General features: G+C 40.9%; 1 protein-coding gene across 1 annotated transcript; it reads right to left on the reverse strand.

Moving 5' to 3' along the window:
- Nucleotides 1-7: 7 nt before the first annotated feature.
- pfas (phosphoribosylformylglycinamidine synthase) lies at nucleotides 8-15786 on the reverse strand. The gene is made up of 29 exons (XM_072696014.1): nucleotides 15732-15786; nucleotides 14066-14196; nucleotides 13541-13676; nucleotides 12978-13083; nucleotides 12323-12515; nucleotides 11354-11459; nucleotides 11110-11250; nucleotides 10822-10946; nucleotides 10365-10493; nucleotides 10058-10189; nucleotides 9632-9760; nucleotides 9364-9437; nucleotides 9090-9246; nucleotides 7410-7471; nucleotides 7158-7319; nucleotides 6964-7068; nucleotides 6606-6737; nucleotides 6261-6491; nucleotides 5927-6107; nucleotides 5589-5672; nucleotides 4876-5031; nucleotides 4566-4685; nucleotides 4301-4446; nucleotides 3848-4055; nucleotides 3665-3756; nucleotides 2855-2969; nucleotides 2526-2672; nucleotides 2131-2271; nucleotides 8-1099 (listed from the first exon to the last, which is right to left on the reverse strand). The coding sequence occupies exons 2-29, from the start codon at nucleotides 14187-14189 to the stop codon at nucleotides 786-788; spliced, it is 3948 nt and encodes a 1315-aa protein (XP_072552115.1). The 5' UTR covers nucleotides 14190-14196; nucleotides 15732-15786; the 3' UTR covers nucleotides 8-785.
- Between the last annotated feature and the right edge of the window lie 771 nt (nucleotides 15787-16557).

The raw sequence follows: 16557 nt of genomic DNA on the forward strand, positions 1-16557 counted from the left end.
TTCATTGGTCTAGTAGTGTTTAATACTCAGTGAAAGGTCAGCCACAACTTTCGATTTTCATGCAACCATCTTCATTAGCCACGCTTTACTCCGGCCCAGTGTGGTTTCAGCTGCCAAATAACACATTCTATAGTAAGTATGTAAGGCAAACTCTCTGTTGTCTCAGAGCTGATTAAGGACTGTGGACTGGTGGGCTTCCAAAGTATTGAAATACATTCACATGAGACTATAATACTGATACTACATGAAGTCCCCATTACCTGAAAGTGACTTAGAGTGACACTATAGAATCAAGTAAACACGTCATATTCTCACACTTGGCACACTGTCAAGATGCTCGATTTCATCATTGTCATGTCAAAACATTATATCTCCAAAACTTTACAGGAGAACAACTTTCAATGGAAGTCATGGTACAAAGATTTTGGAGCATTTCTATTGGTCCATTCATCAGGGAATTCTGAGACAAAGTAAAGAACAACCAGATACATATTATGTCAAAGTGAAAAAGGTTTTTGCATGACAGAAACAATATTTATGCATGTAGGTGTGTAAGTGTTTTACCTGGAAATGGGCAGTAGAATGTTTGGTATTTATGTCAGTCTAAGATCATTGATGTGGAAACCCAGTCTTTTGTCCCAAACGCTATGTAAACGTCTCAAACACTCAGTAAAAAAAACAACAACAACACCTGTACAAAGCTAGTTTGTGGTCTCATAGCACTGTCTTAGTTGCAACAGTACAGCAGGCACAGGCTTAATGATTGCAATGGCACAGAAACTCCCTCACTCGCAAGTGGTCTGACACCAGGCAGCAGCGTTGTGGAACATGCGGAGCCAAGGCGAGGGCTCCAGAGATGCCCTAAGGGGTCCAGGGACCCATGGCCACTGCCAGCCCAGCACAGCGCGCTCTGGGTGGGGCATCATGGCCAGGTGACGTCCGTCAGGTGAACAGATGCCTGCTATGCCCTGAGCAGAACCGTTGGGGTTCATAGGGTAGGTCTCAGTAGGTTTTCCAGAATCATCAACATAGCGTATGGGGGCCAGAGAGGCACTGATGAGCCTGTCCTGGGCCTCTGGGCAGCGGAATTGCATCAGACCTGTGCAGGAAATGTTACAGAGGATATGTTGAGTAGCTGTGATGTGATTCTCAGCCTATTTTGACATTGTCCCTGCTCCCACACATGATCCAACTAATCCTCTTATTACCGAGCCCTTTTCGAATGAAAGTAGGTGTGTTGGGACAGAGAAAACAACAAAATATGCAGGATAACGGAACCAGCAGAATATATATATATATATATATATATATATATATATATATATATATATAAATAAAACTGGTTGTTGGCATTTATAGACTATTACAATGTGAGAATGCATATTTAAAATTCTCCAGTTAACCCTAGGAAGTTGACCTGGTCACCAGTAATTTAAAAAATCTTTGACATATCATATCATCAGGACCATTTGGTGTGGAGACTTGAAGTAAACTGCATAATGTGTTTATATATAATGTGTATAGCCGGGTTCTTCAGGATACAAAAGTCACAATTCCAATTCTACTCATAGCTGTGAAATAACATTTTTATATTTACAAATAAGATTTTTAATTTCAGCAGATAGGAAAAATCTTTGTACTAAACAGTAGCCAACATGTATTACCTCTGGACCAAACAAAATTATTGTTATACCAATCAGAAGTCTAGTCATCCAGCAACAAAGTGGCACACACAGGTAATGATTAGAAAACCAGACTGGTCTAAAATCATCTCAGTGATGAGCTATGGGCCATCCAGATCATCTGTAGATTGTAGCAGCACTTGACGAGGGGCGTTTAGCACAACCTGCATGTGTGGAGCTGCATACACAGACTCAGATGCTTGTTAAATGTTACCTGGCTAAAATGATAAAATCACTTGAACTTCATATTAAGGGTGTAACAATTATGTGAGTCTTTAAACATATGAAATGTTAAACAGCCTTATTGTTATGGCTTATAATTCCTTATATTGAGAATACTGGACACAATGGGAACAGTCTGCAATAAAAAGAAGCTGGTCAATTCCTGTTATAAGGCACAGTTCAAGTGACACTTGCTGCTAGGTTATGTTTAGTAGGGACGTTTCACCTTCTCCATGAGCGACCCACACTCCCAGGGTAGATCCCTCCATGTCCTTTAGCATGATAGCCGGAGAAGACAGAATACCCACACTCACAAACCGGGATTCAAAGCGGCCAGACTTGTTGTGGGTCAGGGTGACGTCAGAACCTGACAAAGATGGAGAGATACTAGTGTGAATACTGCTCTTTTTAATCAAGCGGTCTGATTATTATTATTTTTTTTTTTTTAAAGACTAATTTCTATATGCCATATTGTAACCTATTACATTAGGTTCAAATATAGTCTTATTGCTGTTAACACATGAAAGATAACACATTCCATTAGCATAGGTTGGTTGCATTTGTTGTATGCCACATTTAGATAAAATATGAATTGGTGAATCTTCCTCTCTCTGCCCTCACCTCTGTCCTGTGCTCCACCCACCCAGCCCAGAAGTGCCAGGAGCTGGCAGCCATTGCATACCCCCAGACTCAGGGTGTCCTCACGATGGCGGAAACGCTCAAACTCCTCACGGGCTCGAGTGTTAAAGGTCACTGTGGCTGCCCAGCCTGATGACATAAGCAGGACAATGTAATAAAGAGCATATCCCACTGGAGTGTTGAATGTCTCAAGTCAAAACAATCACGCAGCATTTAAGTCATGTTCACGACAAGATATACCACATTAGAAACATCTCCAGCATAGGGAATCGTGTGTATTTTTTCTGTGTGTATGGTTTGCAGAAGTTCACCTTTGGCTGAGCCAAGCACATCAGCATAACTGAAGCCACCCACAAACACAACAGCTCTAAAGGGGTCCAGGGTCGTGGAGCCAGAGCACAGGTCCTGCATTGTGACATCCCATACCTGCAGATGGCAGAGGACAAGAGGTCAAATCACTGCACTGTCCTTATCCTCATCTACCCAAGGAGATGAGAGGACAGGAAAAGGGTCTCCTTATTATTATTTTTATTAATGACAATACTACTACTACTACTACTACTAATAATAATAATACACTGTAAAAAGTATCTAGACACCCCTTTCAGATGCAAATACAGCTTGTAAAATCTCAATCAAAAAAAGCACTCACAATAGAATGGGACATGATCTAAAGAATACTCAATATCAGCATGGGTTAGTGGGACAGCTATCCCCCCAACACTGGAAGCAGGGGGTCAAATACCTCTGGAATATGTTGGAGTTGCATTTCTGATCTGAAAGTGATCATCCAACACCAGTAACTGACCTCACTAATGCTCTTGTGGTCAAATGCAATCAAATTTTCACTGCATTGTTCCAAAATGCTAGTGGAAAGCCTTCCAAGAAGAGTAGAGACTGTTAGTGCAGTCCATTTCCTATGAATACACTTTATTTAGGGAAAAAAAAAGTCTACAAACTTTTGGACATGCAGTATAACTACTGACACTGTTCTTACACTGCATTAATACTACTCTGCCCAAGTACAAATCCCTATTTATGTTGGAACCTCTCAATTATTTGTGGTTGGAGGTCATTTTTATGACCTCCAACCTACATGATCTGTGTCGGTGTTTGTCTACCTCAAATCCAGCCATAAACAGAGACACTGACATCTCTCGATCTCCATTGCTGCCTTCTTCCCGGACCACTGCAACACGAGGCTTCCCTCCAGCTACACAGAATCACAAGGACATCATATGTAAACTATTATGTATTCACTGCCAGTTCTTCAAGAATAAGCTTGCATTACAAAAAAAACTCACCAAGTCCTTTAAGCATAGGGGTTTGGGAAGGGTCAAATGACAGTTTGAAGTATGGCTCGGTCCGAGTGGCTAGACCCTCCTCTTCCTGTTGCACACAGAGCGGATTGGCCTGCAGACGTTCCAACTGGAAACTTGTACTTTCCCACAATGACCTGAGAGTAGGAAGGCGCTCGTTCAGCACTTCTTGTCCACACAGGCTCACCCGGACCTGCAGGATATCAGAGTAACTGAGCATCACTCCATTATAATTCTTTTAAAACGTTACCCAACTACATGCCTAAACTTCCACCATGAAACTGCAGCCAAATTTATTTCATTTAATTTATTCAGGAAGATGGAATTTAAGTATGTGCCCTTGCAGTATAAGCATTAGTGTTGCAAAGGGAAGATTTTCTGAAATGCATCAAAATGAGTTTGTTTGTTTTTTTTTATTTAAAAAAAATGTCAGCTCACCATGGAGTCAGGTCCAAAGCCACAGGTAGTGCCGATCCTGTGGCAGACAAGTCCAGCGTTTGTGTAACGCTGACACACACTGACTGCGTTACTCTCACACACCTCCAACACCAAGCCCAACTCTTCTGAGAACAGAGCCTCAATCACTGAAAGAGGGGGAGAGAGAGAGAGAGAGAGAGAGAGAGAGAGAGAACCAACAGTGGCTTACTTAATGCTATTGATAAGCAAACGAGTGAGATTTAAAATGTAAAGATCTTATACTAACCTCCAACACCTTTGAACGGCAAGTTCACTTCTATCCCACGATTGCCAGCAAAGGCCATCTCCAGAAGACAAGAAATAAGTCCTCCATCGCTGACATCATGTCCTGCACTCAGCAGGCGGTCTATAAGACAGACACATTAGACTCATCGGGGTTCCCAACCTCAAAGTTTAGGCTTGCGAGACAAACAACCACTAAAGCATCTAGTCAACAATTGTTTGAAATGGAAACCAATAAAACACAATTAAATCAAGCGAGTCACACAAGCTGAATACCGCTGACAGAGAGGATTACCCACTTATTTATGACCTACCCTGAATGAGTGACTGGGTGGTGTTGAAACAAGCTGAGAGCAGGTCAGGGTGGTCCAGGTCAGGGCAGCAGTCTCCCAGCTGTCCGTAACACTGAGCAAGAGCAGAACCACCCAGCCTATATTTATCTGCACTCACAGGAACATACAGCAGCACACCTGGCAGAGGAGAAAGAGCCCAGTATTTTAAACACTAACAGAAGCACTAACAACCTGAGGGAATACCATCAATAGACAAGTTATGCCATATCAAGGTCCTATAATATAACACAAATTATAGTAGATTCCTCTACAATTTTTTTAAAACCTTTTTTTTAACCATAATCTCTGTGTGCTTTATCTGTAGCAGAACAACTTACATTAAAAAATCTACTAACAAATTTTTACAACAGATTCAATATCATAGACTTTCTGTGCATCTTTGCAACCGGTTTTCTGCTTTAAGTACTAATTATGCTTTAAGTACTAATTATGTAAAGCTGCTTTGTGACGACAACAGTTGTAAAAAGCGCTATACAAATAAATTTGACTTGACTTGACTTTTATAAATAAATGTGTTATATGTTGTATACTACAAAAAAGGATAAAATCCTGGAATATTTTACCAAAATGTTCCCAGTATATCCCTTTCTTTAAAACACTGGAAATACAATGATCGTTGAGCTTGTTGTCCATAGCTCACTGCTGAAAACATGCTCAGAGTTCTCAAAACTGACCTTTGCCTTCTGGGTCATCCAGGTCAGGGGTAACCGTAGCAGTGATGTCCAGACACACAGCATAAACAGAAATCACCAGAGAGCCTAAAGAAACAACATAAGTCATTTGGTAAGCTAATTAACACTGACCAACATATACATGCATGCATGACAGCGTTGTGCATAGGAATTCAATATGTAGTGATGCTGTGGGCAAAGCAATATTTTGTCTTTTTTAAATATATTTACATTTTTTTTTTTTGCATAAAATCTGGCTAAAACAAATGCAATCAAAGTACGCAATCAAAACAGTAGTATCTGAAGACAGAGCACATCACTGCACTCATATATACACACACCTGGTGCTTTGACTGTTTCGCCACCGACACGAGCTGCCATGCTGAGGGAGTCTTTTCCTCCATCCACAGCCACACCGAGCTGACCCATGACCTTGCACATTGCCTGACATGCCTCCCACAGAGACGCTCCCTCACCTGGCAACTTCGCCGCCCACATCCAGTTGCCACTGCACTTTACGTCCTGGGAGAACACGGACACATGGCCTTTTTCATTTATCAGCAGACTCACTTTGAGGTTTTTAAAATCTCACCAAACACATATTCTTAAGACAGAATGTAGACGTACTGTCTCCAATTACTAAGACAATTATTACAAATAAAAAAATTAATTTACCTTCAGAGCAGTGACCTGGGCAAATACCAGGTTAGTGAGGGCTTCGCCCACAGCCATTCGAGCCCCTGCGGCTGGGGAAACCAGGCCTTTGATCGGCTGCTCCCCAATTGCCGTGGCAGCACCTTGGATACCAAAGGGCGATAGGGCAACCACGGCCACATCAGCCAATGGGGTGTGGAGGGGTCCTACACACTGCTGCTGTGCAATCAATCCAGTCACAGAGCGATCCACCTGACAAGAAAAACAGATAAGTGAATAAACTGCAGTATTGGAGTAAACCTGTGAGCAGTTTCCTTATATATATATGTTATTGTTTTTTTTTAGAAGCAGGCATGTGAATGTGACCTTGTTGGTGAGGTAGCGTTTGCTGGCCACTGCAGGCAGTCTGAGGACTCTCTCTAGGGCACACAGAACAGACAGGCCAGCAGGGAGAGAGAGAGGCTGCAGAGAGGGCGCCACACAGTCCAGCAAAAACTCCTACAGAGAGGGAGAGATCAAAAAGAGAGAGAGTCATCAGATAATACTGTTGTGTCAGATGCACAGCAGTGTATACAGTAAGGAAGAGATGAATTTTGTGTACAGTACTCAAAACAGCCACCAGGGGGAGACTTTAATTCACACACCATTAAGAGCAGGAATGAATGTGCATGTCAAGAAATGGGGATACTACAATTGGGTTTAGTGTTTTCAGTCTTTTTCTAACCTTCTGAGGCATCTTCCCCAACACCCAGTCCAGCTCCAGATCCACAGGGCACCGCCCACTATCCACTCCATCACCTTGGTTGGACAGATCATCCACAAGAACAATCTGAAAGGAACAAATGTGACAAGGTAATATGAATCGGATTCCATGTTCGGACCTAATCAATATCAGTTTCAAGAAGTGCTCACACCCACCTTGCCATCGCCTGTGATTCTGCCCACAAAGTCAGCGGGGCACTTCTCCCTCTGACAAACCTTCTCAAGGAAGCTCCGGTCAGCTGGGCGGAGCAAGAGAGCATTACTCTCCTGGTACTCTGCTCCCCACAGCTCCAGAACACTGAGGGTGGGGTCACCTCTCTGTCAGAAAAGAACATGGTTCATGAATATTAGCTTAGTTATAAAAGTTTTTATGATGTTAAAAAAAAATACCCCTATGCAAAAGCTCACCTTAAACTTGCTGGTGTAGATGACTGCTCCAACAGGCTCGCTCAGCTCCTTCAACACGTTTCCTACAGTACAGGACAAATTCACTTGATCAACAGTTGGGAGGGTAAATACTATGATGTTTTGAATATTTTAGATTTAGTTTACGGTAGGGATGTGCATGAGGACTCTAGTACTCTATTAACCCCCTCATCTCTAAGGATCTGAATGTGGGTTTGAAGTTCATAACTACAGAACATGCATAGACGTTTAACAGTAGTAATACTCTGTGGAAATCCTTATTCAGTGTAATGATAAATTGCAGTGGAGGCATAATTAATTTTAATACTAATGCGTAATGTACACAGCGCTAGTGCTTGCTTATACCAACAACGACAAATCCCAGCCCTGTAGCACTGTACTCTCCTAGAACTAAAACAGATAGTTCCGGCCCAAAATCATTCATTGTAAAAACAGACAATATACACAGACCTATGACCACCTTACAACATGTGAATTGCATATTAATAGGTCACTGCTTTAAACTGTTAGTTTAAACTGTCAGCTGCAGCACATTACAAATAGAAACTTTTGAGGTGTGCACAGTGTGTAACCTTCCTTGTTAAACTGTTTAGTTTAGGCCTGGTGGAGGAATGGTTATTGCAAATATTCTTCACACATGGAATTTATTAGATGAAGACTGAACTCTTAATTTTTTGTCACCATTTAATTCAGTTCTCCCCCAACAGTGCGAGATCAGGATAGAAATACAGTGCTACAGGCTGCTCAGTTAAGCTAACGCTACTCAGTCAGCTTCCTGAGCTAAAGACTAAAACACAGCTCTAGGCTAGCCCTGTACTTCGTGCAGCTTCTACTTTAGAGTAGGAGTACTTTCAGAAAGAGGGAAAAGCCACACATTTCTATTCCACTAAAAAAACTTGTAAACACATGAACATATTTTGTTTCATTAAGTGGCAATAGCAAATTATTATATATGAACCTTCACCACTTTGTCCTAGCAACAGTGTGTATATTGTATATTTTACAATTAGATGTTGAACTATTAGCTGTATAATTTATAGTGTACAGTGCTACAGAGCTAGGCTTTATTGTTGTTGTTGGTATAAAAACTAGTGATGTACCCATTACATTGCCACAGTGCTCACTGTTTACGAACTATGTTGCGCAGCGGAAGAATAGCTTACTGTAAATATTTTTACTAATATAACCTTGGTGTATTTAATTATATTTTATGTTGACTACTGTGTTATAAAAGCAATAAGCCAATTGGTAGGGAAGGGAAAAAACACCTTAAACTACTAACTAACATGTAGGAACAGTGTCCACCAAGGACAAAAATACCTGGTGTAGAAGACAAGTCCTCACAGGAATCCAACACTGCAGTGGTTAGCTCTAGTATTACTACGACCATCTAAAAACTCCCACATCACCATTTTTGCCTGTTCAGCATCTTATCTGTAATTACTGATGATCTACTTGTTAACTCTTTCTTATGGTTACTCAAATATCAGAATCAGTTGAAAGGCACATCATTAGTTTCCAGCATTAAACATTAACTAGAAATAAGAGGCAATAAAAAAAAAACAAAAAAAAAAAACAGTGAGTGGCTTCAGCATCCAATCAACATTTTACTGAAAGTCAGCATTGAAATTGCACCACCATACACATTTAATTGTTAATTACCATTTCCCCCAGCACCCTGGTCGTGGATACTGCAGATGGGGTTTCCCGTCGCCCTTTCCAGGCAAGCCCTGAGAGCTCGATTCATCTTCTGTTCCATCTCAGCATCTCCTCTCTGAACTGCACCCAGATCACGATCACTGGAGTTATCGCCTTGCACCTGTCTCACACACACACACAAAAAAATATTAGTCATCTAGTTCTCTGGGAGTACTCTAGAAGTACCTACAACTAAAGCATGAATATATTACCAAATTAGACTGCAGGGAGTGCCTACCTGTACAGAGGATGCAGCCCCTCCTCCTACACCAATCCTGTACACAGGACCTCCAATTTTTACCACCTCCATACCTAATAGGCAAGACGGACAAATTTGGAAATCCAGAGCACATTAGTGAGAAGATATTACATCATAGCCTCACATTTACAGTGACAGCCATTTAAACACATTGATGGTTAATCATTAATCACGGTCATACTTCCTTTTTGTGAGTAATTTGGACGTAGACTAAGAGAACGGAATCAAATCATTTGCTTTTTCCTACCTGGTTCTGCTGCCTCCTTCTTCACATGCTTATCCTCGATGGAACCCAGCCCACCACTGAACATGATTGGTTTGATCCATTCTCGACGCTCTCCATTGGCCAATCGCATACCAAAGGATCTGGCAAAGCCTTATTTTTTCATTCAAAACAGCAATAAAAGTAAATCTTTAATAATGTAAAATATTCAAAATAAAAAATAAAAAAAATATATTTGAACTTTAATTAATTTGAGGTATGATATAAAGCAGTGGTTCCCAACCCTGGTCCTGGAGGACCCACTGCCCTGCACATTTTTGTGGTTTCCTGGTCTAGCACACCAGCTTCAAGTAGATCAGGTGTGTTAGGTGCAGGGTAAACACTGAAATACGCATGACAAGAGGTGCTCCAGGACTCCACTGTCTTATACTGCTATATAAAGCACTGCACCTGCTAGCACTGGCTCTCCAAACTTGTTGCCGTAGTCTGAAGCTCCATCACTTGCTTCAATAGCCACCTGCAGAGGAGGCGCAAAGCTAGAGGGATACTCCCAACCACCCTCCTCCCATGGGAGAGTAAAACCTACAAAATAAATGAATAAATAAATAAAATAAAGCCAGCAGAGAAGAGTTCTTATTCCTCATGCTAAACCCTGCTGAAAACTTTAAGACCAATTAAACTAACTCAAATCTTCACAAACATGTGAACAACAAGCTAAGATTAAAGAAACCAGACTCATTCCGAAAGTCAAGCCCACCTGGAATATGGAGGTTACCAAAGCAGTACCCAGCAGTCCCCGCAATCACATGACCTCCCTGCCCAGCACTTTGCACGTCCCGGATGCGTCCACCAGTACCTGTGGTGGCTCCGCTGAACGGTGCAACACCTGGGAAAGAACACAACATACTCCTTATTCTCTATAAATGGGAAACGCAAGAGAAGCTCTACAACAAGTACTTTGTGTTTTCTGGGTGTTAGTGAGATCATGACAACATAGCTGTTTGGTCAATGTTTAACACATTCATACAGTGCAGATAAATGTAAGCATCAGTTCATTAGTTTAAGACTCTATGAGAAAGACTGCCTATGCATTTTTATGGTATGCAAATGCCTCAACTATTAGATTACATGTTGGACATGTGGCATGTGAAGTGTTAGTATTGATACGGAGTTCCCTGAAGAAATGAATAGGATAAATGAGCTAGAGCTCTGACCGGTGGGGAAGTTGTGTGTTTCTGCAGTGAAGATGACGTGTCTGGTGGTGCATCTGGTCTCGTAGCAGCTGGCCTGCGCAGGGTCAGTGGGAAACATACACTCCAGCTCCATGCCTTTAATGCCGCTACACACACACACACACACAAACACACAAGCAGAGTCGCCATGGCAAAGATTTCAATGCAAGGCTCAACAATCAGTGTTGTAGGTGACTTAGTGATATGCTGAAACATAAGGTGTGCATGCAGCCAGCTTGAACAGACCAACTACCACATCGACCCACTCACCTGCTGTTGTCACAGAACTTGATCACATTGTTCTGGTTGCTGTGCTGCTGGGTTCCCATAATCAGGCTGAAAAGTGTATCTTTCTGCTCCTGCCCGTCGATCACCATCCGGCCTCGAAAGAACCAGTGACGACTATGCTCACTGTAGGTCACGCAGAGCACAGAAGAGAGACACACAACACTTTTTCAGATATCTCCCTCTTGAAAAAGCTATGCAGAAAACAAAAGTGAGGACACACACGTACCTGTTTGACTGAGCAAGGTCAAAGCATTCTACGCTGGTGGGGTTTCTCTTCACCCTCTGGAACAATGCTGTGTAGTAGTCTAGATCCCAGGAGTCAAAGGCCAGACCTGTTTGTGAACAGCAAAGATGCATTATCCATTCGTCCATTAGTATTTGGACAGTGACAATTTTTTTATTTTTTTCTCTCTTTACATTTCTTTTTGGTTCAGAATAAGATGAAGCTATTATCTGGATGTTTTAGGATCACTCCAAAAACACTTATTCTACAATGGCCAGGAACAGACAGATAAATGTCTAACCATGCATTTGGGCCAATCCAAGCTTATTTTAAGGGATCGGGTATCAACTTTTTTAATCTCAATCAGTCAGACTGGATTATAAAATATTAAACACACTATAAAACATTCTCAGAAAAGTCTCCATTTAACTAATTTAACAATTAGCCCAGAATGTCTCATTATAGAAACTGCTACTAAAAATAAAGGGATTTTACTTCAGTATTTATCAGCAGCTCATCAACTGATCTAAACTGTGTGACTGGATTATTGATATAAGCACAAAGATCAGATCAGTATCTGAAAGACTTATATCACAAGGGGGGCATAACCTGACCAGGGCATTCCTAGTCTACACATTTAATTACAAACATCACCGTCTTTGATAATAAAATAGCCATACAAAACATGCTTTAGTGTAACCAGTGCAATTCTCAGATTCATCCTTCCTCTCTCTATCTTTCTCTGTCACACACACATACAGATCTTGTGACTTACTAAACTATACTAAACCTAATCCTGTGACATCTACACTTCTTCAAATTACATTGAGTGTCATGTGACCCTACATGCCTCACTCCTCTCAATTAGAATCATCTTTGGCATCATCTGAATAAGTGAATAAAAAAAGAAAACTCACATTGCCAAAACGAATATGACTGGAATTTGCTGATAAGTACTTCCACATCACTTACCAAGCTCATCATTGGCCTTCTCCAGAGCAGCGCGGCCTTCCCCTAGAATGTCAATCTCAAACACTTTCTGTGGCTGGACGTCTACAGAGAAAGAGGTGATTGGTTTGGTGTAGATGCACTCGGTCATGCTGTCGTACAAGAGACCAATTAGCTTTTCCATTTCTCCATCACTCTTTGGTCCATTTTGTCCATCCTTTAATAAAAGAAGCAGTAGAGAGAGAGTCTAGATTACAGCATTAAAATACAGGCAAATAATTGGTGACACTTTAATGGGAAAATCCATTTTAGATTCATACCTTAGGAAAATCTATCAACTACTTACTAACATTAACTAAATTCAACCCCAACACTAATCTTGCTTCTAGTCCTAAACCCAACACTGTGATGCGTAGTTGTAGATACTGTAGGAGCATTTGGATAATCTATAGGGGACCAAGGTCAAAATAAAGTGGGACCAAAGACAAACTTAATACCTCATATCGTCAGTCAGCTCTATTTGAATTTGTTTGCACTTCTTAAAGGACAAATGAAGACTCTGTATTCAGGCAAGGTCTCAATAATAAGACTCATGTGATGAATAATTATAAAGAGGAGACTTAATCTGAGGCTTGCTGGGAGTAATCAAACTCTGTAGAAGTGTGCTGATTCTGCAGACCTTGATTAAGTGCCTGCGAGACAGCTCCACTCTGGTCACCAACCCCAGGCCTGCACTCTGGCAGATGGACACTGCATTTGTGGACCATGCAGTGGAGAAGTTCAACCTACAGGACAACACAGAGCAAAGTCAAAAATAAGACTCACAAACATTGATCTGAAATGAGAGGTTACTATTAGTAATAGCTTAGTAATAGTAATAGGTTAAGAATCAAACGTAGACAGCCCTACCCGTATCCCAAATGTAGCTGATCAACCAAGTCATGTCTGGTGCCTGAACTCTGCTTCTTACATTTTTTGCACTGCATCTAATGCAGCTGCCACAGCTTGGCAAGTAAACTGCATCATATACATTGCATGCCCACGTCATCACACACTTGTTTCAAACCACATGGAGTTGTTCTCACAATCTCACATGGAGTTAAAAACAACATTAGCAGTCACCCTGAACTGTGTTCATAACTTGTATATACTCGTTATAGATCAGCACTGATATCACAAGTATTAAATTAAAGCCTTTCTCCACTATGTTTCTATGTTCAAAGCAGGGCAGTGTTCCGGTACCTGGGGCCGATCTCCACGAGGGTCTCTCCTGGTGACGTGACTTCGAGAGTGGGCTCCTCCAAGAGAGCCACAGAGTAAGGAGGACTGAACACCCAGCGCAATACATCCTTCTGCTCCTTAGTCAAGGATTCAGCATCTGAGAGACAGAATTTTATTGTTTATGGGAAGAGAGACAGAGCTCTTACACTTAACTACATACATTTAAACACACAACTAAGAGTGTTTTTTTATGTAGATATACATATGTGCACTACTTTGTGTACAGTTAATGAACCCTTATGCATCCAGACACCTTTTAGACCTTAATAAATTAGTTTGACACAGATCAAGCGTCAGGGGTACAAACCAGCAGTGTTCACTAAAGTGAAGGGACACTTCCAATCCCCAACAGAGTAACTCTACATCACAGCTTGAACGTTGCCCCCTCCACTCAATGTCTCTACTCAATTAGTCCACCCATTTTCTGGTATAAATCATTCTGGAGTCGTCCCCATGTACATTCAGCTCTGTTCTGCCATCTCTCACCTTTCAGCTCAACATTGTAGCACAATTCAGTTGTTATGGTGACCTGCGGATACAGCTGTTTGACCCTCCTCAGGGTGCGCCCCCCTTCAGATTCTTCTCTCCTGTAGAACCGCAACACAGACATCCTGATCCTGGGAGAGAAAGACAGCAAGAGGCTGGATTAGGAGTGGACTAGAGGACATGTTATCATGACCAATCCCAGATAGACAGCATATCTCAGTCCGCTGACTGTTTGCCACAGCTGGTCCACCCTCGGACCAGCAAGATAATTGTCATGGTTACAAGGTCTAGTTTTTGATCTTCTTCTACTATGAAAAATACTAGTTTTATCAGACAAACAACTGAGAATAAAAAAATAGATCTGATATAACAATTACGCTATAACTGAAAATGATTTACTAAACGAATTCATAAAGAAGTAGTAAGAAATTATTATAATAGTAAGAAATAAAGGAAAAAGCTATTTATATATATATATATATATATATATATATATATATATATATATATATATACATACATACATACACACACATACATATACACTACTAGGACTGGAAGTATGGTAAAAATACTAAATCAGGATTGATCGTTCGATACACAATACATCACAGACTAAATACATCAGTAGCGACAGATTCTTATATAACTACTATTCAGATACTCTCCCATACTGAAGACAGTGATTTTTACTCAACATCTGCTGAACTTCATCTAATTAAACCAGTCTAATTACACTGTCTGTTTATTAAGCACTAACAATATCCTAGATATGCTTAGAAAAGCATATTGTGTATCACGATTACAAAATGTATCACTATACAATAAAGTATCATCATATTGCCCATCTCTACTTACTATCACTGAGTTTTATATCCCATGTGGGTCATAAAGCTTCAGGACGCTCAGCACTGACACTGAAGCACCACTGTCCTGTCCTTCATATCAGCCCCCCTTAAATGATTAAAGATACCCTGACAGTGACCAGTACAGAGATAACCAATCACTGCTGTGCTCTTAAGAAAAGTGGGTGTTTTGCAGAGCATTCAGAGGTAGTGTGTAAAATATATAAGACCCTGTAGGTAAACCCAGCTAAGACTGAAAGCCACCATTTGAACTCTGAAATTACTGTTCAGCTGTTGCATCACGAGATGCTCAACCCTGTCCCGAGTGTTTAGTTAACTGATAAGAGTATTAGCTAGATTTCAAAGGAATTTGCCTTTTCGCAACTCTTAACGTTTGGGAATATTGATTAAAACCTTTGAGCCTCTGCAGTTCAAACTGTCCGGTCCACCTTAAACGGTGCAGAAGCTCCATTGAGGCGCCTGAGCAGTGCAGAACTGGACGTGTGGACTTGCAGCACTGCTTAAGGTGGACGGAAAAGTTCGAATGAAAAGCCGGAATATAAAAAACAAACTCAGACTCGTGCATAAATAATTAGACAACAGAAAATGAATATAACAGACGTTTCTATATTTAAACGTTCCCAAAGTTGTGTAAAGAGAAAACTCTAACAACAAACAAATAGGCTAAATTAGTTAGCCAAACTACAGTGCAAAGTTGGAAACTCTGACTTTTCTTACATTTCTGAAGTTCGTGCAAGCATTAGACTGAAGAACTAGTCTAATGCTGCTGCGACAAATAAACGACCCCTGAAGTATCTTACCCTCCACTTGTTCGAAGGCTGGGCTGTTGGAGGGCTTCGCTCCCGAGTAGTACAGCAGCTCTTGACCACCGCTGTTGACAGAGCCGGAGCCACGTGCTCAGAACTAGCCTTCCGCTCACAACCAAACCGCGCCTCTGCGCCTCTGCGCCTCTGCGCGCATGCGCAGCGTCTGTTGTAAGCAACCGCAGTTAGCTAGCGCTAGCAGCTACGAGTTTAGCTTTAATGATACCAGAAATTCATATTTAAACTAGTAAACATGCTGTCAGAATTAATAAGCATTGACATCTATAAAAGTATTTATATTTTATTTTTTATCAAAGGATTTATATGCGCGTGTTATTTAATATATATTTTATAATTAATATAAGTGTGTATGTATATTATTATGATGTTATAAGTATTATGCCAGGAAAAAGTTATTTCAAGTTTTTTTTTCTTCTAATTTTTAAAATAAAACTTAGTTCTTACACCTTTTTTTTTTTTAACCTGTTTTTGGTTAGACAGGAAAATACCTAATCAGCCAATCGTCCAATCGTGTGGCAGCACTGCAATGTATAAAACCAGGTAGATACAGGTGCTCCAGGTAATGTTCATATCAACCATCAGAATGGGGAACAAAGGTGATCTCAGAGACTGAATGCGGCACGATTGTTGGTGCCAGACGGGTGTTTTTTTGTTTGTTGTTTTTTTTTTAACTGCTAGAAAATCTCCTGGGATTTTTTATGCATATACTGCATCAATTCTCCTGAGACTAAAAAATCTTTAGTAAACACAACCAACAAAATACATCTGAAAAGCATGCATCAATGCATTAGCCTATTCTAAA

This window comes from Salminus brasiliensis, chromosome 1, assembly GCF_030463535.1.
Source record: "Salminus brasiliensis chromosome 1, fSalBra1.hap2, whole genome shotgun sequence".
Taxonomy (NCBI): domain Eukaryota; kingdom Metazoa; phylum Chordata; class Actinopteri; order Characiformes; family Bryconidae; genus Salminus; species Salminus brasiliensis.

What these genes read in the sequence shown, in the direction of transcription:
- pfas (XM_072696014.1), bottom strand. Translation starts at nt 14,189, where the DNA reads ATGTCTGTGTTGCGGTTCTACAGGAGAGAAGAATCTGAAGGGGGGCGC. An exon ending in CTCGTGGAGATCGGCCCCAG is followed by an intron (nt 13,084 to 13,540) that starts GTACCGGAACAC and finishes GTTGTCCTGTAG; the next exon opens with GTTGAACTTCTCCACTGCAT. An exon ending in GGGTGGAGCACAGGACAGAG is followed by an intron (nt 2,272 to 2,525) that starts GTGAGGGCAGAG and finishes CATCTTTGTCAG; the next exon opens with GTTCTGACGTCACCCTGACC.